The sequence below is a fragment of the Convolutriloba macropyga genome, chromosome 13 (genome assembly GCF_964194025.1).
Source record: "Convolutriloba macropyga chromosome 13, txConMacr16.3, whole genome shotgun sequence".
NCBI classification, from domain to species: Eukaryota; Metazoa; Xenacoelomorpha; order Acoela; family Convolutidae; genus Convolutriloba; species Convolutriloba macropyga.
In genome coordinates, this window is record NC_134480.1 from 27,947,844 (window position 1) to 27,972,306 (window position 24,463).

General features: G+C 33.7%; 1 protein-coding gene across 1 annotated transcript; it reads left to right on the forward strand.

The window, feature by feature from the left end:
• Positions 1-3,317: 3,317 nt before the first annotated feature.
• On the forward strand, positions 3,318-20,749 carry LOC142351685 (FAD-dependent oxidoreductase domain-containing protein 2-like). Its single transcript, XM_075403825.1, has 6 exons — positions 3,318-3,805; positions 8,973-9,365; positions 16,053-16,322; positions 18,703-18,831; positions 19,196-19,326; positions 19,684-20,749. Exons 1-6 carry the CDS (start codon positions 3,318-3,320, stop codon positions 20,547-20,549), a joined length of 2,277 nt encoding a protein of 758 aa, XP_075259940.1. The 3' UTR covers positions 20,550-20,749.
• The last annotated feature ends 3,714 nt before the right edge of the window (positions 20,750-24,463 follow it).

The following is a 24,463-nucleotide window of genomic DNA, read 5'->3' on the forward strand; positions in this document are numbered from 1 at the left end:
GGTCATGAAACTGGAATTTCTATAGAGAACATCTCACAAATAGTATATTAGAAAAAGTCCAATTAAACAATGAAAGACAGAAACGTCAAACAAAGGAAGACTACATAGAATTAACAGGACAAAACATAAACGGCTCAGCAATCGGACCTCAAGATAATTTTATTGAACATTACGATTGCGACGCAGAGGAAATTACAAATGTAAAGTACTACGAACTAAACAAAATTAGTACATGCAAATTTAAACAACTAGATTTAGATATGACAAAAACAGAAGTTCAACTGTTATCAAAAGCCCAAGCAGTAGAAATTAAAGCATACGCAGTTGCAGGAACGATTAAAGAACGAATAGAATGGTGTTCACAACACACCAACTACATTAGAGCAAACCGACCTAGCTATTATGTATCAGACGCACAAAGAACAAAAATATTTGACCCGGACGAAGTTCGTAACGAACTTGCCAGACTTAACTTACTGAAAAACACAGAATATAAACCCACAAGATACAACATATCATTCAATTAAATAGCTAACCCACCATTACAAAAGAGAATTGAAGACCTCCAAGGCAGAATACAGTTTCATTTAGATACCCCTATGGTACCACCATATGGTAGAATAGTGTATGATTACACAAACCCAACATGGATACCATCCGCAATAAAAAACGCACAATCAAACTGTTTAACCGGAGTAAGAAAACAAAACAAAATAGACATATCAGACTGGACATTAGAAATCAAAGAAGTATCACTCATACTGAATCTTGATACGGAAGAAATCTCGTACATGGGAACAAAACTACCATGCGATCTCCGCAAAGGAGAATGCCAACCAACACCTTTTACAAAAGCAACAATAGTTTGGGAACCCCAAACACATTGTCAATTTTTTGAACTGATTAGATTTGATGCATTCATGGTTAAATACCAAGACCGATATTGGATAGAAACAAACGCAGAATGGACAACAGTACAAAAACCAGATATACAAGAAAAAATAGCACTAAACAAAACAACCTCAATAGCAACACGATTTGAAATATATCCAATAGTTGAACACGAATGCGGATCAATACAACCTTTACATAAGACAGAATATGATGATATTTACATTATATATGAATATGGTTTTGATATGCATACAGGACAGAAAGTAACAAGAAAGAACGATAAATTTGATGATGAAAAATTCCTAAAAATAACACCAAAAGAAATCACCTCAACACTTACGAGCTATGAAGATGAAGATAACAACCAATTTTATTACGGTTTTGTTAACGAAAACACACACTTAAATATGAAAATGGACTTATATATGAGTAACATATACTCTAGAATCAGTTTACAAGCAATAGAATTTTATTCACAAATTTGCGAACAAACTAGAAATTTACGACAATTAACATTAACACAAGTACAGAAGAACACACCACTTTTAGGATACATCCTTACAGGAGACAGATCGATATTTGTAAAACAAGAAGGAGTAAACGTTATGAAAATGTACAAATATGCAAAGAAATCATCACCACTTTACGTACCACAAACACGCGAATGCTATGATAAAATACCAATTCTATACAAAAACAGAGTACAGTATGTACACCAACTAACACGCCAAACATACCTTTGGGCAAAAAAGGTACCATGTTCACATAGTAATTTTGATCAACTCATATCTCTAGACACGGAAGGAGCATCACGATATAGATTAACACCGTATCCAGTTAAAGTTGAAACAATGCTAAACACCATATCACCTGAAGAAATAGTATTAGACAATATGTTTAGTAAAGCAAGTCTAATAGAAAGTGGAATCTACAGTAAAGAACAATTAGTACAAGAACGAAAAAGAGATTTATTACATGAATACATGAGAGACCGTGAAAAACCATTACAAGACGCACAGTCAGCTAATGCACTAAAACTCCTAGAGCTCGAACAATTAGGTTTATTACAAACATATAAAAATTACGAACAATCACTAAAATGGCTAAGAGATTTGAATATCAACGGATATAACTTTCAGATCGACCAACCCAGCGTAAACTGGAAAGAAATTTTTGACGGCGCATGGCTGAAAGACCAAATTCTCACCATTTTTGGTTGGCCATGGTTCATATTAGAGAAAATGGCTATTATTTATGCTATGATTAGCATGATACAATTCATAACAAATCTTATTATTAAATTCTATAACGCTTTTGCTATTCACAAAGCAATCGGAAAACAAGCAAGTATAACAAAAATACTACTAACCGGAATATTTGGAATATTTTCACAAACACTTACACAACTAGTAGCACAGATACAAGAAGAAAATACACATGACGACAGTGACGATAACAATTCCCATTATGGAAACTTAAACAACAAAACCAGAAAAAGTAGACCCACCTTTCGTAGACATTCAGCAGAAGTAACAACGTCAAACCATAACAACAATGAAATACCAACAGAAATTTACGTTGATACAAATTATAAACATTACAACACAACAATCCGTAGAACAGAAAGCGGATTACAATTACAAACATTAGAACCAACAAAAAAGATACAAAATCCACCATTACCAGAAAGGAAATATAAACCAGAACCATTTAAATTAGAACCACTAGAAACAATAAAAGAGAATAAATTACCATCAATATTACCACAACTAATCACATCACCCCCGGCATACCAATGCTTCGGAAACAATTTACCAGCACCTATCCCTAGTGCACCAAAAGTTGAACAACATAATAGTTTATTCCACAACCATCCACATGAAACACCTATACCAATTCATCAACCTAAACCATATGAAATCCCAAATCCTTCAACAAATAACGAACACAGACACTTAATACCTACATCAAAACTACTAGATATGCAAAACCCTCCACCGATTGATTTTGAACAACTAAAATTAACGGCTAACAAAATGCATAATCGCAGCCACGGCCTAGATGTACTCCAAAACGATCAGCCACACACAAATGAAGTCACATACTTTGACACTCATTCGGCTGATACATACGAAATTTAAAACAATATGTACATTAAAGAACATCTAACAGTATACCCTCCCTCCACTACTATCAACTCATCAAAATTGCATATTCATAAAATTGTATATTCATAACAAAACACAAGAAACCTACAGTAAAAATGACAATATATTTTTAACATATAACAATGTAACCACTAACGAGTGAGTTTTTAACATACCAAACTACAAACAGTTCCTATAACAGTAATCATAACATTTTGAAACCATGTATTATTCCAATAGTAATAATCTATGAGTTTTAGCACATTGGCAACAGGCATGGAATACGAATCGCGATACAAATCCAATTCCCCATTCAGCTACGAAGTTGAAGACGGAGAACTGAGTCCCGGATCAGGGAGATCGCGCCCTGGCACCATAAGAGACAACGCGTCGGACTGTGGGACGCAAACAGACGATCAAATGGAGAATATCCCTGAAACAGTCACTACAATGACCGTACACTTTGACAATACTCCACAGATTACCCAAACTCCACAAGAAATCGCACGTAAAATTAAGAATAGATTTGATAACAGACGGAACTTGCAATCCTTTAACACTAACAAAAACACTAATGAGCAAGGAACAAGTACCAACATTCATAGCTATGAACATAACAGATTAGTTCAAACTCAGAACCGTTCGACGACGGAATCATATACATCACCCCCACTCCCAAACTACCCCCCACCAGTGCGACCGCCACCACCCTCTGATTATATTACAGAACAACCAAGAACACAAAGTTATAATCAACAACAATTGTTCAAAACTAATCGTAGGCCAAACAATTTAAGATTTCCCTACGCGGTAACACCGAGATCAGCAAACAGCAAATCATTTTTTCACCAATCAACAAATGAACAGACACCAACACCAACCGTTATGAAAACAATTTGGTTTCAGGACAAAGATCCTAGAACTTTAAATAGCCCACACAATAGTAATTACAACCCATTGTTATCATACAGAAACTGGGCAAATATGCCATTCGATTCACGCGAATATAACTTTTTCATGGCACCTCTTCATAACCTTAAAGATCGTGTGTCAGAGTATTTCCCACCTCTGCCACCAGAAAACACTAATACAGTCAAACGAAGCACGAAAAACATGGGTAGAGACAAACTCCACCAGTCTAAGTACCCAATACTTAAACAGTTTTACAGTCTCACCGAGAGATTTTTATATGATTATGACTACGAGTTTAAGATCCCAATAACATGTCATTTCGACCAACTTATAGCTAAGGCATCCCAAGACTTATCTGCGTACAGTATTTACGATCATCAGATATTTCAACTGAGTTTCAATTTCCTGCATCCTACTCCGAAAGATGTACAGAACAATAACTACAGAGTGCATGAAACTAAATTAATCCACAACCTTATATATTATACATTTCTACGTGACAAAAGCCATAACACATCAGAAAGCTACATTCACATAAACGACCAACTGACGTCGCCCTATTTCCTTAATTACGGATATCCTTTGAAATGGGAATATACATTGGGCACACTTAGGAACTTTGACCCAATTAAGAACTACTATATATTCTAACCGAAAGATTCCCCGGAGCGGCCTCTCATGGTACCGCTCGAAGCTTTGGAACCTTGCGAGGAATACCATGTGTATCACCTCGAAGGAAGCGTAACGAACCGCGCTTTCACAAACCGAATAAACTTCAATAATGAACGGACTAAACCTGAACTTGAGCACGAACTATGCAACACGGTGAAAGCATCAATTACAGATATTCCATTAAAAGATCTAACGAACTTACTTGCATATTTTCTTTCAAAAGACGACAATTTCGTAAAGGAATACCAACATTATAAAGAACGAACGAACTATCCGAAACAGACGGAGAAGTTATGACAATGTTGTCACAGTAACAAGTAACCACTATCAATAGTAACGGCTATTGATAATCTCGACAAATAACAATAAATAACTATGAAATTAATCAGTGCATATGTGATTATTTATGTTTTCTGAAACCCAAAATTCACCCTTTCCTGATAAATGTATTTATATCAGTTCAATAATTTATACTCAAATACTTTGTAATTTATAATCAAATATTTTGTAAACCCTTATATTTGAGTTTTTACCTGATAAATATGCTCACAACGAGTAATTTATTGTTGCACTTTATATTTGCACAACCATTAATTACAACAATAATTGTACCAAATTGTTATATATCATTTCGGTTCTAATAAACTTTAAAAATACAAAATTTTTTTTTATTTTTCCCATAATCTCTAACCTAATTTCTAAAATGTATATGTATATATGTATATCTAAGATTTTTCCATAGTTCGTTATATGCAATTTTGTAAATAAATAACAACTTGATAAAACACAGAACTGACAGGAATAAGAACATTTGTATTGTAAACAAAGTGTATATGTACACAATGAGTCATATAATAGACAAAATAACTTTATGTATAACATGTAATACAAAATTTACAAACCTTGAGTCATCGACATGACATTTCAACAAAACTCATCCTAGATTCTTATAGAACAGATTTGTTTACACAACATACAAAACTAAAATATCAGTTAGAAATCATAATAACATAGCAAAGTTTTAAATACTTTTCCAAACAAACCGTATCAATATATCAACTTGTAACATAGATAAAAATATAAAATACTTGAATTTCGAAATTTTCACATGTAAAAATTTATGCATAAACAGAATAACCAAATACATGAAAAACATACTTTCACTTCTCAAAGAACAAACAACATGTATGGATACATTACATTAACTCTTTAAGCCATAGTAACAACCAACAGCTTCACCTTAACCTAGTAACAACCAACATTGTAGTACTCCAAATACTGAAAGAGTCTTTGGATTATTTGGAATCTTGTATCAGCGCGCAGACAGAGACTTTAACTTAATTTCTGAAGTTAGAGAAATAGAAGTTGATTGAATAAGGCATTTGGACATTTTTGGACATACCCATTACAAACCCATCAGCGAGATCTATAAACCTTTTACAAAATACATGACATAACACAAATTGTAGAAGTATAACATTACAATTCGTAAGAATTGGTTGCATCAGAATAACTTCGGATTTCGCGCAGGAAACAGACTATCAATACATGTTCATATTCAGTAACAAAATCTGTATTCAACCAACATGGCTAAACAATCACATGTCACTTAAACATTTCTCAACTATGTCATACACCTTGTATTGACCTAGCCAGTACTACCCTCAATTGATCCGTCGAATTCCATAAAAACATAGAACAAAATATACTTAACACAGATCATATAAATCTTTATTTTCTTTCCAACCGGAAGGGATACTATGTATAACAGAACATTGAAACCCAACACAGGTTATAATAAAGAAAAATTTTTCTAAACCTCTAACACCTAACAACAAACCAATCCAGGTAAGTCAGGTAAGTCAAGTCACTGGACATCGGGATCGACTCCAAGCATCAACACCGGACCCACCCGAAAGAATCTTCACCCACTGGACGTGGTTATGGAATAGATACTTTTCTGGTTGTTGATGTTCACTCTTTGCTCTTTGGGCAACCCATCTCTAGGAGTCGACTTACAGACGAACCGATCTCAAGCAACACACTCCAAAAAAGAAAGAAAATCCTTCAGAGAGAAAAAAGAGAAATTGACTTATTATAATGTACAAGAGACTTTCAAAAAACTCGAAACCCCGGAAAGATGGAGTCAAATATGACTTCCAGAAAGAACTATTTGAAAGACTTTATCATTTAAATAAATAAAGACTGAAAATACTCTTTCCTGATTGGATAAAAAAGGGAATAATATCTTTTCCTTTTTATCCTTTAGATGTTTACCCATTTACCCCTCTTCTCAGAAGAGAAAGTTATTTAGTCAGTACCAGTTCACCACCTGATATAATAATAAAGTATATTTCTCTCTCTCTACTCCGCTCTTGTTTTGTATTGAGATATACGTTAGACTTTAGCATTGGGGCCCGTGCACTGTCTACTGAAGCTCAGATAGAAGAGTAACAGACTAGAGATATAGAACTTTAGTTAGTCAGGTAAGCCTTAAGAGTACACCTTATTCTTGAGACAAACATAAGACAGTTCCAGAAGTGTCCTAATAAAGGTAAGCTCAGAACACGTCTTAATATTTACTTAAAATTAGGTTAAATGAACTTTTCGGAATTTTCTACGTATATTAGAACGTATTTAAATCTTATTTGGAACGATTTATATGCGTATTTGTTATTTAGAAATACTCGATTCTGATTGGCTAATATTTACTACGTATAAATATATATATATATATATATATATATATATATATTTATATATATATCTATATATATATATATATATATTTATATATATATCTATATATATATATATATATATATATATATATATATATATATATATATATATATATATATATATATATATATATATATATATATATATATTGTTTGCTTTATATAACTTGTTTTATTTCAAAAAACCACGATGATACATTGTCAAAACAAAATAGTCGTTAAAGTGCCTCAGGAATAACAAAATTCATAAATATTGAAATTTTTCACATAATTTGTGCAAAATTTATTTAACAAAACTTTTTTGAAAGTCCGAAAATATGGTTAAAATCAGTATAAAATTTAAAATGTGCACAAAAACTTTAAACCTCGATAACTCCTCAAAAGAGACAAAATTTTGAAAACGCTTTTTAATTTCACGTTCTGCCTGCGTCGGTGGGGTTTTCTATTGATACCATTCACAACTCTCTACGATGAATTTATCGATCAGCAACAATTGATTGTATAAAAGTTGTATGAAAACCAGTTGACCATATATGTCCTCCATCCCTCAATTGGGGTCGAACAAAAAGAAGAGAAGTATTAGAAAAGAATGTAAATGATAGAATGTTACAATGGTTCCGAGTTAAATGTATTTTCCTGAAATCTTCGATTAGGAATGTTTTGCAATTTCAGACCAATACGAATAACACTAGCTTAGTTTAGTTTTGAATTTACTTTTTTGGAACAATATGTCACCCCTTGACAGCTTTTTATTACATTTTATATCGGACCTGGGTAAAGTTGTCTGTAGTTTATTAATGACGATTTTTTGTTTTTTCGAACTTTCCTCTCCAGGCGATAGTATTTGCTTATCTTACAAGACTCTGGAAGACTCTTTCATGAAAAATATATATTGCAAGTTCTGTCAGAAAAAAATCTTAACTTACAAGATTATAGCAGAAAGAATGATTATCTTGCAAGATTCTGGCAAAATCTGCCAGATTTTTGCAAGATAATCATTAGATCTCAACAGGGGTTAACTAATTACTAAGTTAATTTTAGTTTTGATAAGCGGTAATAAATCCCCAAAAATTAATAATAATTCATTATTGCTTTCAGAACTTTGAAACCCCCTCCTCCGAGAGTAATTGTTTATGCGATTCCACAATTGATATTTTACATGTTTTAATATTTGATAATCCCACCTCTTATTAGACTATACGAGCCATTATCAATGACAAACGCGTTATAGTTCGTTTCATAAATCAAAAACAACTTTATTCACGTGGGAACAAACCGTTTACAGAATTTTTCTCTATGTTTGTGTTTTATTCTAAGAGTACTGACTCAGAGCTATATATGAAACTGTCGTTGAGATCAAAAATGCTGCAAATAAGTTTAGCATTCCAGACGGACGATATACAAGTACCATTTAACGACAACAGTTTGCTCTAAAGTAGCACACAATTCCAACATGTCTGCTGAACATACAGGTGAGGCATTCACTAAAAAGATCCCAATCATCTTATTTTTCTTGTTCACACCTAGACGACCCAGGCTGAGGTTTTCCAGAGTTTGTCGTAACTAAGGTCAAACAATGGTCTCACATGTTGTTTTCTTGTTTTAGTATTAACAAAAAGTACACGGGCAAAAAGAACAAGGGCTTCAACGAAAGACACGATTGGAATTCGTTGCTCAGTTTTGACCCAAACAGTCCAAAATTCACTCAATATTCCGATGACTTGTTCCCCCACGCTGACGTCATGATAACTTACTTAAACGAGTACGCCAGATATCACAATCTAAACATTAAATACAATCAAAATGTTGACAATATCGTCAGAGAGGAAACCGGGTTCTACTTAGAGGTCAGAAATTTGACCTCTATCGCAGATGGTGCTGACGAGGATATAGAAGAGGTCAAAATGGTTCATTGTGAGTACCTTTTGATGGCTAACGGTCTGGATAGGGTGAATAGACCAGCGTGGGCAAGTGAGAGGGTGCAAGATTATTCAACTATGTTAGTGTAATACATTTTTTTTCACTATTTTAACTAGTTACGTTTTTTTTGTATATTGTTCCACCCAATGAGAGGGGAGTGCAGTGATGTATTTAGCCCTACTCTGGCAAAAGAGCGGCGATATAGAACATAATCAATATTCTGTCCGCGAAAAGAGGTCAAAAGAAGAAATCGTTTGCGATCGATACCGAAACGAAACGAATTATCATGAAATTCGAAAAGATTTAAACAATCCGATTGCGCAACTTTATTGCTTTTGTAGCTGTTGAAATGACGTCCCTACGTTTGAAAACAACGATTTCTGGAATAACAGAGTTTTTGTGACGAAAGTTAATTTGAACTTAGTAATTTTCTGTACCCGAAGTTAAGCTTAAACAGTAATTTTCATGCATTGATTTTTTTTGTCTGATGGACATTTGACAAAAGCGTTTCTTAAAATTGTACTACACCTGGTTCGATTTCATGTTTCTCCATGTTTGATTTGCACAATATTTCAGTGTAATGGATGCTCCCCGCGTTCATGGCTTCTTTTTTTCAACGCCCAGTTCGTTTCAATGGTTCAAAAACTGTCCGGGTTATACGTTTTTAATTCGTTTTTGTAACTGTTTATCCACATATGCGGCGCTATATTGCGTGATAGGACGGACTGGGTTTGCCACAGATGACACATTACGGGAACTTTCAGTTAAATTACGGATTCGTTCATTACAGGACCTTTCATCGCGGGACATTATCAGTTAAATCTGATATGGAAACAAATTTAAGGCGATGAAATATGCCTAAGGCCCAATTTGTCCAATATTATTTTGCCTTAAATTTGGCTTTAATGTTCTCACGAGGTGAAATGCTAGACGCAAGACGCAGTAACAGTAAAACTGCCAGTCGAGTAATATGCACCCGCGGCGAGACGAGATGGTTATCTTGTAAGATGTTACAAGATTCTTGCAAAAATGGTTATCCTATAAGATACCGCAAATTTTTCGCAAAAGGTGTTGATGTTGTAAGATCTTGCAAAAAGAATGGTTATCTTGTATGGTTTTTGCAAGTTCGTTCCGGTTCAGCTGCATTATTATTGGTTCGTTATTGTGAGTTATTCTTCATCTATTGTACTGAACACTAGAGAAATGGTTGCGCGTAATTGTGTGATTTTTATGCACTTTTATTGTTCCGACCCCACTTGTGGGGGGAGGAACTATATACTCAAATGGATTTTTTTTTGTTCCGTGAATTTTGGCCGATCGATATATTCGTCGTAGAGAAATGTGAGTGGTATCATTAAAAAGCTGGTCCAGCGTAGAATACAAAATTAAAAAGATTTTTTTGAATTTCATTTTTTTGCGAGGAGTTATCGAGGATTGAAGTTTTGTGTGAACACGTGATATTTGTTCACTTTTAGTGCAATTTTTCTCCAAATTAAAACTTTTTTTTATAAAAATAGTATTTCAAAATTAAATTTCACGCCGAAAAATGGTCCAATTTTGTGTTCCTAATAGACTAAAGTCGATAAAAAAGATTAGTTCTGGTCTCATAGGGAAGTTCACTATTAAAAAAAATCGAACTCTGTTTGAGAGCGCTTTTTTTAATAAAACTTTTCTCTTTTTTTGCTTTTTTAAGTCACCTAGAGACAAGTCACTTTTTATATGGACGTTCTATTTATGAAAAACCTCCTTTACAGTCAAATGAAGCCCAATGAACAAAAAACGTCGTTTTCAAGGAATTGCTCACGTTTTTTTGGCTTCGATTCTTGAGTTTTCGTAATTTTGAATGAAATTTTGAATTTCTTTTTGAAGTTTTACTAATTTTTTGGAGTCCTATGGCAGGGACTCAATGACTAAGAGTGCAATATGTTCCATAATGAGCATTAAGTGAACATATCTAGTTCATTGAGTGGGCAGCTATTTGCTGTTAAGACTTAAAAAATAATTTTTCGAGTTTTTTTTTAAATATTAAAGAATCATAAACTTAATGTTGTGAATTGTAAGTCAGTCCAGGGGGTGACAGCACCCTCATCCTTCCTAATGCAACCAAATTGAATCTGGTTAGCGGTTTTATCTTCTATCTATTGGTTATATGACTTCAATGACACAAGATTTCTATTTTTTTTTTATTTTTTTTGGATATTTTTGTATTATTGGTTACTTTGGAACTCTTTATCACATTACCAAAACATTATACACATTATCAAAAAATAACTGTAACCCAATTGATTTAGAGAGGACGTTTTGTGGATCACAGAGAAAGTTTTCAGAGAAAAACTAATGGTTTAATTGTCTTCGACACTTACATCTCGAACTTTTCTACTGAATTTTGGTTTTTGCCTGTTTTTGTTACTGTTTTCAGTCATAAAATTTATTGTGATGTCTTTTTAACTATCTATGCATGAAAAACATCGTTTTCTCCCTAAGGATTATATCTGAGCGTATTTATTGACTTCCGTTGAAAGCTATTGAATTTAATGGCTGTTAAAAAAAAATAATTTTTCGAAAATTTTTTGAACAATAAATCCTTAATTTTTCGTGAACTGTTAGTCAGTGTCAGTATTGACAGGACCCACTCGATTTCTACTGCAACTAAAAAATTTTTGTTCAGCTGTTTTATCTTCTAACTATTGGTTATATGACTTCAAAGACACAAGATTTCAATTTTTTTAAAAATTTTTTTGGATATTTTCGTATTATTTGTTGCTTTCGTAATCTTATCACATTATCCAAATATTGACGGCTCCAATTAGCTCTAAAACGATGTTCCTTGGATGACCAATAAAAATTTTATAGAAAATTTTATGGTTTAAATGGCTTCGACACGTTCTTCTTGCACTTTTCTACTGAATTTTTGGTTTTCTCCTGTTTTTTTGTTGTTTTAATAGTCATTAGACTTACAGTGATCTCATAATGAATACCTATGCATGACAAACATAAATGTACTCCCACCGGGGCATATTTGAACAATTTTATTGACTTCCGTTGAAAGCTATTGAATTTAATGTCTGTTAAAATAAAAATCATTTTTCGAAAATTTTATTTGGACAATAACAAATCCTAATTTTTTCGTGAACTGTTAGTCAGTGTCAGTATTGAATGGACCTACTTGCTTTCTACTGCGAATAAAAATATTCTGTTTAGCTGTTTTATCTTCTAACTATTGGTTATATGACTTCAATGACACAAGATTTCAATTTTTTTAAAATTTTTTTTGGAAATTTTTGTATTATTGGTTACATTTGAACTCTTTATCACATTATCAAAACATTATACACATTATCAAAAACAACTGTAACATAATTGACTTAGAGAGCACGTTCAGTGGATCACAGAGAAAGTTTTCAGTGAAAAACTAATGCTTTGATTTTTGGCACTTTCTTCTCGCACTTTTCTACTGAATTTTGGTTTTTGCCTGTTTTTGTTACTGTTTTCAGTCATAAAACTTATTGTGATGTCTTTTAAACTATCTATGCATGACAAACATCGTTTTCCTCCCTAAGGGTTATATCTGCGCATATTTAATGAGCTCCGTTGAAAGATTGAGTTTACTGCTGCTAAGGGTTTAAAAATAATTTTTCGAAATTCTTTTTGAAAATTAACCAATCCCATTTTTTACGTGAACTCTTGGTCAATGTTGGTTCTAACAGAATCTCTTTCCGTTCTACTGCGGCCAAAATTAATCTGGTTAGCGGTTTTATCTTCTACCCATTAGTTTTAAAACTTCAATGCCACGAGATTTCATTTTTTTTTTCGGGTACTTTATTTTGTTTTTGGATCCTTTTGAAATCTTATCATATCATTTTACTGCTGAGAGTCCCTATTGGTTTAGGGAAGAAGATCAACGGATCAAAAATAAAGTTTTCAGAGATAGAGCTTATGATTTGAATTGCTTCGACATTTTCTTCTGGCACTTTTCTATAGAATTTGTGGATTTTGCCTCTCTCTGTTGTTGTTTTCATAGTCATTAACTTGTTGTAAGGTCTTATTGATGAAATAAAGTTGACAAACAAACTTAATGTCCCCTCGAGGCATCATTTATTGTATTTACTGGCTTCCGTTGAATGCTAATGATTTTAATGGCGTTGATAGTACGTTTTTTCCCGAAATTTTCGTGCTTCTAATGTATTTCTTCATATTTGTTGATTTTTTGAAATTATATTGATAAAAAAGTTTTTCCCATTGCTCTTGAAAAATTAATTTAAAATAGAAGAGTGTTTAGTGAAAAGTTCATTTTTTAATGCCTTCGACCCCTTTTATCGCTCATTTATTTCCTAAATTCGCTGTTTTTGTTCTTTAGGTAGCCGTAAATTGCTCACAGATCTCATAGGCTTGTAATTGAAGACTGAATGAATGATGTTACCTGAAGCATTCAGTTTATAGCGAATAGTCTCAAAGTATATGACAAACATTTTGAAATGTTTTTCAAACTTTTCGGTTTTTGTTGTTCTTTTCGTCAAATTTAACTTCTATTCATCAGTGAGAGGTCCCTGCGAATTTCGTGTATTTCAAGAAATAACATATATATTGATATTATGTGCCACTGTTGTTTCGTTTTTCTGAACGTTTATTGAATGGCCATTTTTTGTGTTACTTTTTCTCTTCTTTCAGAACAATCGCGTAAAAACAGATCTCAATGGTTTTTAAATGTGTCCCAAGTAAACTTATTTAATCTTTCAGTATAAATCCTTCAACTGAAATAGCAGAAACAACAATTGAAATAAAAATACATAAAATTCAGATGATAGCTATCGATATTAATGGTAGCAAAGTTTGTGTTTTCGCAAATCATTTGTAATTTTTTGAGTTTCTCTTTAGTTTGTTTCTATGGCATAGTCTGACCAGAGACGGGTGCTTTTGGTTTTGTAATGAATTTTTAGTAATTTATCATGGATTTTTTATTTAAAAACCAATGTTTTTTTAAGATTTTTGAAATTTCTTGGGGCAAAAAATGTTGATTATTTTTTAAGTTTCGCCTCACTGTTCGTTTTTTTTGTCGGCTTGTTACCTAGTCTCGTTAAGAAAACTTTTCATCTGCTGTATAGTTAGGAAAAGGTAAACTTTTGTAGTTAAGGTTTTATCTGACTGCATTTTGTGGTTGTTACTAAGTGCTTTTAAATTTAGATATTCAGTTTTTGCCGCGAAGATTTTGTTGGTGCTAATTTTTTTCTGTTAGTCTCTTCAATGTCAGATCACGTTGGTGCTGTAATGAAGCATAGCATTAGTAATTCAATTAGTAGATAGGTTGTGTAACGATTGTTTTAAACTCAAACATCTATTTATGTTATCTCTTGATTTGGTTGACAATTTAGTCAAAAATGTAGATGAGCTCGGGTCGGAACATCATGTGCGAACGCACATTAACGAGCCGACTTGTTCATTTGAAAATTGACAAACAAGGTAACAAACCCAATTTTCTTAATTTTTATTATGATTTAGTTAAATTTAGATGTATTTTAGAATAAATTAGATGTTTTTATGACACTCAATGTAGACCAACACAATGAAACAATTGTATATTGATTCTTACTGGGCTTCAACTTATCTTGTCACAAAATTTATGCATTTTTTTGGGTTTCAAGATTTGCACTGCATTTTGTTATATGTCAATTATTTCCAAATTCGCTCAAGAAATATAATATTTTAAGAATCTTGTAACACGAAAGCTTATCTTGTAAGAGCTCGGAGGTTGCTGGCAGAGCAAATCAGCGCTTAATCAGTCTGGAGACGTTCAGTTTTTTAGGATGGCCAGTTTTGTGTTCATGACACAATTTACACTGTCTAGTTTTGATTCCTGTGTAAAATTTGCTTCATGAAAATTAATATGTTCAGCTTAATTTCCGACAGCAAGATCTGTTTTATGTACGATTCGAACTTCCGCGTGGGTACTTGTAACCTTTAATTTGCGTGGCAAGTCATTACCATTAAGCTAAATGGGCTTTCTGGTAGTTGCCTACAAATTAGCTTAAGTATTAATATTGTTTATACAACTGTAGTAATTACCATTTATAAGCTACAAAATTTTGATGTTGATCTGCTCAGACATCAATTTGGGGTGTAAGTAATTTTCAGACTGTAAAGAATAAGTTTTGCATGGGCGAATAATATCACCTGAATATAATCATAATGAATAAAAACAGCACATAAACAAACTTAAAATTTTCTGGAGATGCAATGATTCAGAACTGAATTAAGTGTTTACTCTTGAAATGTGCTGGTTCAGCACTGAAATGCTTTGAGACTCCAGTCCAGGAACTTTGCAAGACAAATGCTTATCTTTTAAGAATCTGTCAGAAAATCATGTAAGACTATGCATCCTCTTATAAGATTCTGACAGAATCTTACAAGATTACCAACCCCAGTTTACTCAGGCGGCCAAACAAGACTTAGTAATCAATGTTTAAGTGTTCAAGTAAATAAAGAAAACAAGGTACAGTAGCCAATAATTTACTACTCAAGAACATTTTATAATGCAAAGCATAGTAACCATTTATTTACTGCTCAATAATCTGTTTATTTTAGCATTTTTCTGTGGAAGTTAGAAGAGAAACCATATGACTGTGGTATACAATTTGATGGGTACACCAGCAGTGATAATCAACGATGTCTAATAAGCCAAACTAAATTATTTTATTTATTTTTCGTTATTATATTATTAGTTCTTTTATTATGTTGTTAATTTAGTTAATAAACTATTACTCTTCATCAGGTCCCTCAACACCTCCAATTACATAAACAAACACATAGCAATTATGGGTTCGGGCAACTCTGCCTTTGAAACAGCAGACCACTTGAAAGACGTGGCAGCCAGCATGACTATCATCACTCGTAGAAGAGAACTCCCAATTGCATACCAGACCCACTACGCAGGAAATGTCAGAGCCATCAACTTGCAGTTCCTGGATCTCTACCAGCTGAAGTCACTCGCTTCTATCTGGAATGGGATCGACGTTAATAAGCCAGGCATTTATTTCCTCAAGTCTCTTTTTTTTCAATTTTGTACTTTAAACTGGAGAGATGGTAAAGTCAACGGGGGGGCTTATGAAATACCAACTTTTCTGTTGTTATTAAAGCCACACCTCATTAGTCAATGCCACATTGTTTTCTTGTAGATTTTAGACAAAAAGGAGGCGGTATTTACGCTAAGTGAGCGCTATAAAGACGGAACAATAATTAACATAAAATACCCTAGCCTTCACAATTTTTTGATAGTCCCTGAAACTAATAATTGGTGTTTATTAGGGTAAATTGAACGAGGTTAAAGTTTTTGTTGGGAAAAATCTTTCAAAAATGTCTAAAAGGAATAAAAATGCTTTTACCATGGCAACCCAAATTACTACCGAAAATAAGATTGCAAAAATTTTTTGCTCTTATTTATTTGACTCCCACCCCTGAAAAATAAACAAAATATTTTGGAAAACATAATACGCTCCTCGAACTTGCTCGTCAAACATTCTTATAAACTCCATTAACAGCCTCAACTTCTTGTTTTTGTTCGCTTAACAATAAAAAACAAAAACGCAAGGCCTTATAGATTATTCAAAATGCAAGATAGATCAGATATTAAACTTTTCCCATCTTATACTTTTCCCCTGTTTTCAATCTATGTATTTGAATTTCAAAAAAAAAAGTTGAATGAAATTTTTATAAAGGAATTTGTGGGAAAAGCAATGTTCTTAAATGAATCAATATAAAAATTAGTTGTAGTTTTCTAAACTTTTTGCCGGATCGATTCGTTTTTGCTTACAATATGGTCATATGTTACAGTTGAATTATTTAAATTTGAGACCTTTAAGTCATGAAAACTTACTGATAATTGGCTGATTTTACCATCGCGATTGTGTAGTTTTGAATGTAACCCAATTCCGCAAAATTCTAGTAATTCCCATGTGTAAACATAGCTAAAACGGAATTTAGTCATAGTTTCGGTCAAAATTCACCGGGGAACTTTAGGTGTGCTTTTGCGGTGTAATGTACTTTAAGCAAGCGCAATTACTCTAAAAAAGATTCCCTGACTTCAGACTCAGAGCATTTCAGCTCTGAACCAGCATATTTCAGGAGCAAAAACTTCAATGAGTTCTGAAACATTGCAGCTCCAGAAAACTTTGAATTTATTTTTGTGCAGTTTTTCTGCATTATGATTTTTTGAGGTCCTAGATTTGCACAGGCTAAATTTATCCTGTATAGTCTGAAAATTACTCATGAGCCGAAGTTAAATCTGAGCAGCATAATGTCATACTTTTATTGCATATAACTGGTATTAACCATAGCAGTATACAGGCTCTTTATGTTTAAGCTAGGTGGTAAGTAGTTACCACAAAACCTACTTAATACGTAAATTTAAAGTCACAAGAGCTCAAGCGGAAACTCGAACTGCCTACAGAGCAGACCTTGTTGACGGGTTTACGCTAAATGTATTTTTTTCGGATCTTTTCCGTTTGCGCCCCCCATCTTAGTGGTTGCATATTATTTGCACCACCAGACGCACATGCCATATTTTCACATAAAGATTTACTATGTAATGACACGTGCTCTGTGACTGGGGGCTGCATAACGTACTGGTGGCACAAACGAAAAGATCCTATTTTTCATGCGGTATATAATACTCAAAAGAAGGACTAGGAAATGTAAAATGTGACATGAACAGAGTACTGGCCATAAAAAATCAGAATATCTTTAGAGTGATTCAGCGCTGATTTGATCTGCAACCAAACTCCGGGCCATAGTACTTGATTCGAACTAGCATCAGCAGGGCAAACGCTACTTTGCGACGATTAAAATTTGTTAATTGTTAACTGCTCTGAGGAAACCAGTGACAAATCGATCTAATTCTTCTCTTTTTAATAATCATATTTAGGCTCTCAAATGAAAAAACGGTGAAGGATGTTTCCAGTTTGAACTTGTGAATTTGAATATTTTGCTGACTTTCATTACGTTGCACGCACACACGGCCATGGCCCATCTAACCTGTCAAGTGAAAAAAAGAGGCAGATGTGTGTATAGGATACTCAAAAACTGTTCCGTGTTTTATGCATACAATTAATTTGTACTGAGTTTCTTGCTAGTGTGATGTTTCAATTTGATGCTGAAAAAATTGAACTAAATGTTTATTTTTTCCCTGCATTACAAGCGCCTAGCGGAAATGCTTCAAGCTACGCTGAAATTAAAGTAAGCGTAACTTACAGACCCATAAAGAAGATTAATTAGAGTCCAATTTTTAAAATGTTTGTATTAATGTGGAAAATTGCTTCAAAAGTGTGTAAATTACTCTATATTTTGAAATCCCTTTTTTTGGAGTTTTAGCGAAGAATGAAGGTATAGTCTTTTTAGTTCCAAATGTTTTGAAAACGAAACCCTAGAGGAAATAAATCGCTCGTTACTGACATGATTTTGTACAATGAGGAGAAAAAGAAGTGGCATTTGAGAACTGGGCCGACGAAAAGGACACCAAATAAACCAAACAACTCCACACACGTCTTCAATCATCAGTGAGATAGCTTATGTTCAACCGGAATCTAGTCAAAGAATTTCGCTTGTTTTTATTTAGTGTTTCTTTTCTATTCCTCTAAATAAATACGCTTCTCTAGTCATTAATATAAATGCATAGAACTTACAAATTTTTGCCGGATTTGTGTAAAAATTTCTGCCCACTTGAGAAAATCCTCCACACTAGTCTAGAAAAACTAACAAAAACGACAAGAAAATTATATGAAACGTTTGGTATGCTCAGTTATTAATGTAAGAAACGGAAGGATATGTTCTGTTTGTCCGATCTTTTTGTTTTTAATATAAAATTTGCAGCATGCTCGGTTGCGAACTACTTTACTTTTAAAATTTTAAGAAAAATTTTAGAGGAATGGGGGACAGGATGCCGTTTAAGCCCGTGGGAGGGGCTGTTGTGGAGACACTTCAGCAGTTAGACTTCTCTGCCAAGAAAGAGCTAATTAGAGAGACGCAATTCGATGAAGTCATCAGTTGCATCGGTTAGTCTCTGACGTCATTTATAGAATAATTTTTTTTCCTAATTGACAAGTAAATTACTTTCATATCCGCCATTTCTGAGAGAACTTTTCCTGTTCATTTTTAAAAGCTCTTAATGGAATCAATATCAATTCCTAAATATCTGCAATTTTCTTTTCTTTTTATTTGTTCTCTATTTAAAATTATTTTATCAAAATCATCATTATGTGAAAAGAAAACTATTATTTTGCTGCGTGGCACTAGGATAGGGCTAAATTTGCTACCAAGTTTGTTAACCAACCAGTAAATTTATTTAGAACAGCTAAGTTAACGACATCACAGCCAGGAAAACAATGGTGATTAACTGGATTTTGTTTAAGGATGGAAGATGGACAATTCCTCTTTTGAGCCATCTACCTCCCCAGAGTTTGAGCAGGCCGAACGAAGAAGACGCCTGCCGGCAAAGTATCCAAAAATAACCGACATTTTCCAATCTGTCAACCAACCTAATATGTATTTCCTTGGAACGAACGCTCATTCATACGACAGAAATTCATCAGGTGGTTTTATACATGGCTTTCGGTATCAAATTCGGGTGTTACATAACATCCTTGAACGAAAAAATCATGACGTAATTTGGCCACATTCAGAACACGTGAACCAAAAATTGTTACTTCATATTTTGACGAGGATAAACTCCGCCGCGGGGCCTTATCAAATGTTTCAGACGCTGTGTGACGTCATTGTAAGGCAGAAACAGGCCAATCATATTTCAGCGTGGACTTATCGTTACTTCAACGATTACCCAATCAAATTGCTTCCAAAATTTCGCACCATAACCGGCGTGGATATTGGGGACGATACCGAAATTTTAATCTGGTTTTTCGGGTATGGTAAAAACTTTTCCTGCGTTGGGTGCAATACTTTGCATGAAAAAAGGGTTCGAATTAGTGGATATACTCCTGAAAACTCAAACTTCTTACACCCCATTTTTGAGTTATATGTGTGGCGGAATTTACGCAAAAATGAGGACCCGAAACAAACTTTTATCATAACTGAAAATGTGAACACATTTTGGACTGCTAAAGAGTTTTACGTTGACCATTTGACCGAATTTTTGTTTCAAAGTTGGTCAATTTTAACAGATTTTAATTATCTGCCATCGTGTATGAATGCTCTTCTTGAAGGAGAGTTACCCGAAAATTGCCCAGAAAGATTCCAAGATATGCTAAATGTCGAAATCTGAAATACAATTTAGCGTTGTCGTTTTATTTTCTACAGCTTGATTCTTTAAAAAAAATCTGTTCGAATAGTCCCAAAAAAATTTGTTCGAATAGCGTAAATTAATCAAATAATTTAATGTAAACCGTCTTGATAACTTATCCTCAAAAACATTAAATAGCGCAAATTTTTCTCTTGGAGATGAATAAATTTTTGTTAACATCACCTTTTCTGTTTTAATCAAACACCGTATTTTTCTTCACATGCAAATGGGGATAATGTGGGAGTGAATACGTTTCTGGGGTTTTAATCGATTTATCTTCAAGGCAACTTATGACTTCAAAATTATGAACGTCTCATTGATAAAAAATCTTTCCTTGTATTGTTTTCCCGTACAATTCATGTACAATTCAAACAACATTTTCTTCTCATTTTCTGAAGACAATCAAACAAAAATAAAATTTTCATAGAACGCCAACATCAAAATTCCCGTATCAACTTTAAAAAATAAATCAACTAGAAAGTCTAATAAATTTTTCGTTTTACCATTTTGAGATAAAATTGATGCATGGAATACATTTCAGTCTTTGACAAATCAAAATTCGATTCGTTTGTGGAGAATAAAACCGATTTTTCGCTTGTCGAGGTTCTGTTTTGATCTTTTTCTTTCTCGAAGAGACCTTCGTTTGAGTTGAGTACTACAGCTACAAAGTCTTTAGGGTTCGACTTTTTATTTAGCTGGGCAAAACTGCTGTACTGTACGCCGAGTTCTGCGAGCCATATTGCCATTGTTAGTAAAAATTTGAATAACAATATTATAACAGGTGGCGACTCAACAAATAGACGTACCAAAACTAGAAAAGTGAACCTGATTGGTTAACAAATTTAAAACACTGTAACTTTATGAATCCCGGGTCGAGGTGTCACCGCTAAAAATCGCTAAAAGATGTAAAATTTGCGGTGAATTTGAGTAAAAGAGTAAGATTTGCCTTCAAAGCGATGAATACGGTGGGAAAAAATTAAGTGGTGAAAATTTTTTTCACCGCTTAAGCGTAAAAGAAAGTTTTTCACCGCTACCAGCAGGATGCGGTGAAAAAAAATTCAGCGCTACCAGCAGAATGAGGTGAAAAAAAAATTCACCGCTACCAGCACAATGCGGTGAAAAAATTTTTTTTCACAGCTAAAATTGCAAATCTTACCAATAATCATCGCGCTAATTTCAACGCTTATCTTATATTCATAGGAAATATCATTGAACAAAGTGACCGATGGCGCAGTTGATTACGAAGTTGGTGACACGCAGGAGAAAGAGGTTCGAACCCTTGCACAGCAGTTTCATTTTTGTAAGAATTCCGGTGAATGCGGTGAAAAAGAATTTTCACCGCTAAGAACCGCAAAATTTCACCGCATTCAACGCTAAAAGATGCGGCGCTTTGCGGTGAAAAAAATTTTTTTTCCACCGCTATTCACGGCTAATCTTATATTATTTTTTGGCCAAACCTCGACCCGGGATTCAATTCACCTACAATTGACGTAGTCTAATTATAGATTATATATTTTTACCGCATGTGGTCATGCCTCAACGGCCCATGGGACTTGATGTGAATCTATCACAACCCAAAATAAGGTCAGTTTCCCACAGAAAAACATATTTTTCTTTTTTGGGCCTACTACGACTTCTCAGCAAATTTACGTTAACAATCTTATAGTATTTTAAAACATGAAGCAAATGCTGAGCAATGAGTCAATCTGAAGACAGTATTAACTTTTTATCAATTCTCCTTGCCCGGCAAAAAAATATTTTTTTAAACTTTTGCTTATGTGGGACAAGTTATTGAAGAAAAATCAGCCATCCCCAATTTCGCAAGATTTTAATTACGCACTATTATTTCAGACTTGAATTTCTTATACTAAGAATAGTTTCAGAAAAAACTAGTAAGGAAGAAAATTTTAATAAATGCATTCAAATGATTTGAAATTTACCCTTCTGAGAGAGCTCAATATCATTATTTTCATCTTTAATAATTATCGTCCTGGTTATTAATCTGAAAGAGGTGTAGAAAAAATTGGCTCAAACAAGTCCGAGGTCAAAGTCTGACATTTTGCTCGGTTAAGAAACAGACACATTTTGAACAAACACAATGAGGGCGTGGTGCGTGCAAACATACACAGGCGAGGATTCTTTGTTAACCAGCAGTTTATAAACGTGCCAACTGAAGCCAGTTTATAAACGTGCCAACTAAAGCCAGTATTTGTCATAAAGCCAGTATTATGTTTTTTTTATAAACTTTTTTTTTCGAAAAACCTTTTAGCACATTAACCGGAGGTACAAAACAAAAAAGCGGGTGCAATATTTAAAACGAATTGAGTTTTCTAGTCATTTCATTTTTTCCGATGATTCTATTGTAAGCATCTTTTCCTCACGAATATCAAGTTCCAATGGTGGTGTTTAAAGTAAAACAAGTGTTTGCTTACTTCTTAAATTTGATTATCAAACAGGTAGTTGCTTGATATATTGGTGGGAAAAGAGGTTGGAAAACCATTAACTTTTAAAAATAAGGAATAAGTGGGATTACTGCTGCTCAAGTGTAACAATAATATCCATTTAAAAATGTTTAATTGGATTTGTTGGCGGAAGTGATAGCTTAATCTCGAAAAAGAAAATTTAAAATTAACGTTTCAGTTTTTAACCTTATTTAGATTTCTTTTTTCTTTTTTCCTCTTTTTCTTTATTTTTCTGTTCTGAATATAATCAAATACCTTCAAGGATCTGGATAGTCTTTTTATTGACAAACATTATGGAAGACAATTTTCATCGATTGGTTCTGATGACATAGAATTTTTGAAAAAGAAAGCAATTAGAATTTGTCTGAAACTGATAGTCGATTTCCAGGTTTGATCAAATTGATCAATAACAAAACCTTTGACAGTTCACATAGAAAGTTATTTATAGTCAAAAGTGGAACCATTTTGTCCACTTGATAAAACCAGCTTTCGTTTTCTCCCTTGATTAACCCCCTATCGTTTCACCTCTTTATAAAACACCCGATCGACCCTTTATAATTCACCCATTATAACACCCGATTTTTTCACCCCTTTATAATTTGACCCCCTTTATCATTAATCCCCTCTATCATTTCACCCCGATATTAATCTTTTGTAAAATTAGGATTATGTAATTAGTTCACCGATTTAAACTTTTTCTGGGTCCTTTTGTGGCATCAAAATATAGATACTAACAGCTGCTTCGTCAGAACTAAAACTTTTATTTTCTTTCAGGTAATTCATACAAATGTATGAAAAAAACATTATGAAAAACCTTCTATATAAAAAAGAAATGGCTTCAAACCAGACGAAATTATGTCCTACATTTTCATAAATCTCATACTCATTGCAGGCATACACTGGTACTTAATATTTCAGTATATTTCACAGGCTGAGGTGCGCGAAGTGGATATGTCCAGACAGGCCCAAACGGATATTGCCTATGTCCGGACCATCCCAGAATCAAAGTGCCTATGTCCAGACCGTCCCAGACCGTCCAGACTATCGACCGTTCAAAACTTTTCGTGCGTTCTTCTTGCGTTCGAAGGCAAATATGTCCAGACCATCCCAGACCGAAACGGTATATGTGCATTCTTGTCCAGAGCATCGTGTGCTCCAAAGCAAATTCGTGCGTTCAACGCCAAAATTTTAGTGCGTCCATGTCCAGACCATCGTGCGTTCATGTCCAGACTTTCATGCGTTCACCAGACCGAAAAAAAATTACATCCTGTGGTGCAGTGCTATTCTTTGAAGATGAAGACAGATAGGGTTCCAAAATTACAGAAATCCAGATATTTAAGGTTTATCAAAAAATTTGTTTTTAAATCACTTTTTCTATACGATTGAGCGAAAAATCGACCCCCCAACCTAATTTTTGAAATCTTGTGGTGAAAT

Coding starts and splice junctions, on each gene's coding strand:
- LOC142351685 (XM_075403825.1), top strand. CDS start 3,318: ATGGAATACGAATCGCGATACAAATCCAATTCCCCATTCAGCTACGAA. Junction 16,323..18,702: donor CCAGGCATTTATTTCCTCAA/GTCTCTTTTTTT, acceptor ACGAAACCCTAG/AGGAAATAAATCGCTCGTTA. Junction 18,832..19,195: donor ACACACGTCTTCAATCATCA/GTGAGATAGCTT, acceptor GAAAAATTTTAG/AGGAATGGGGGACAGGATGC.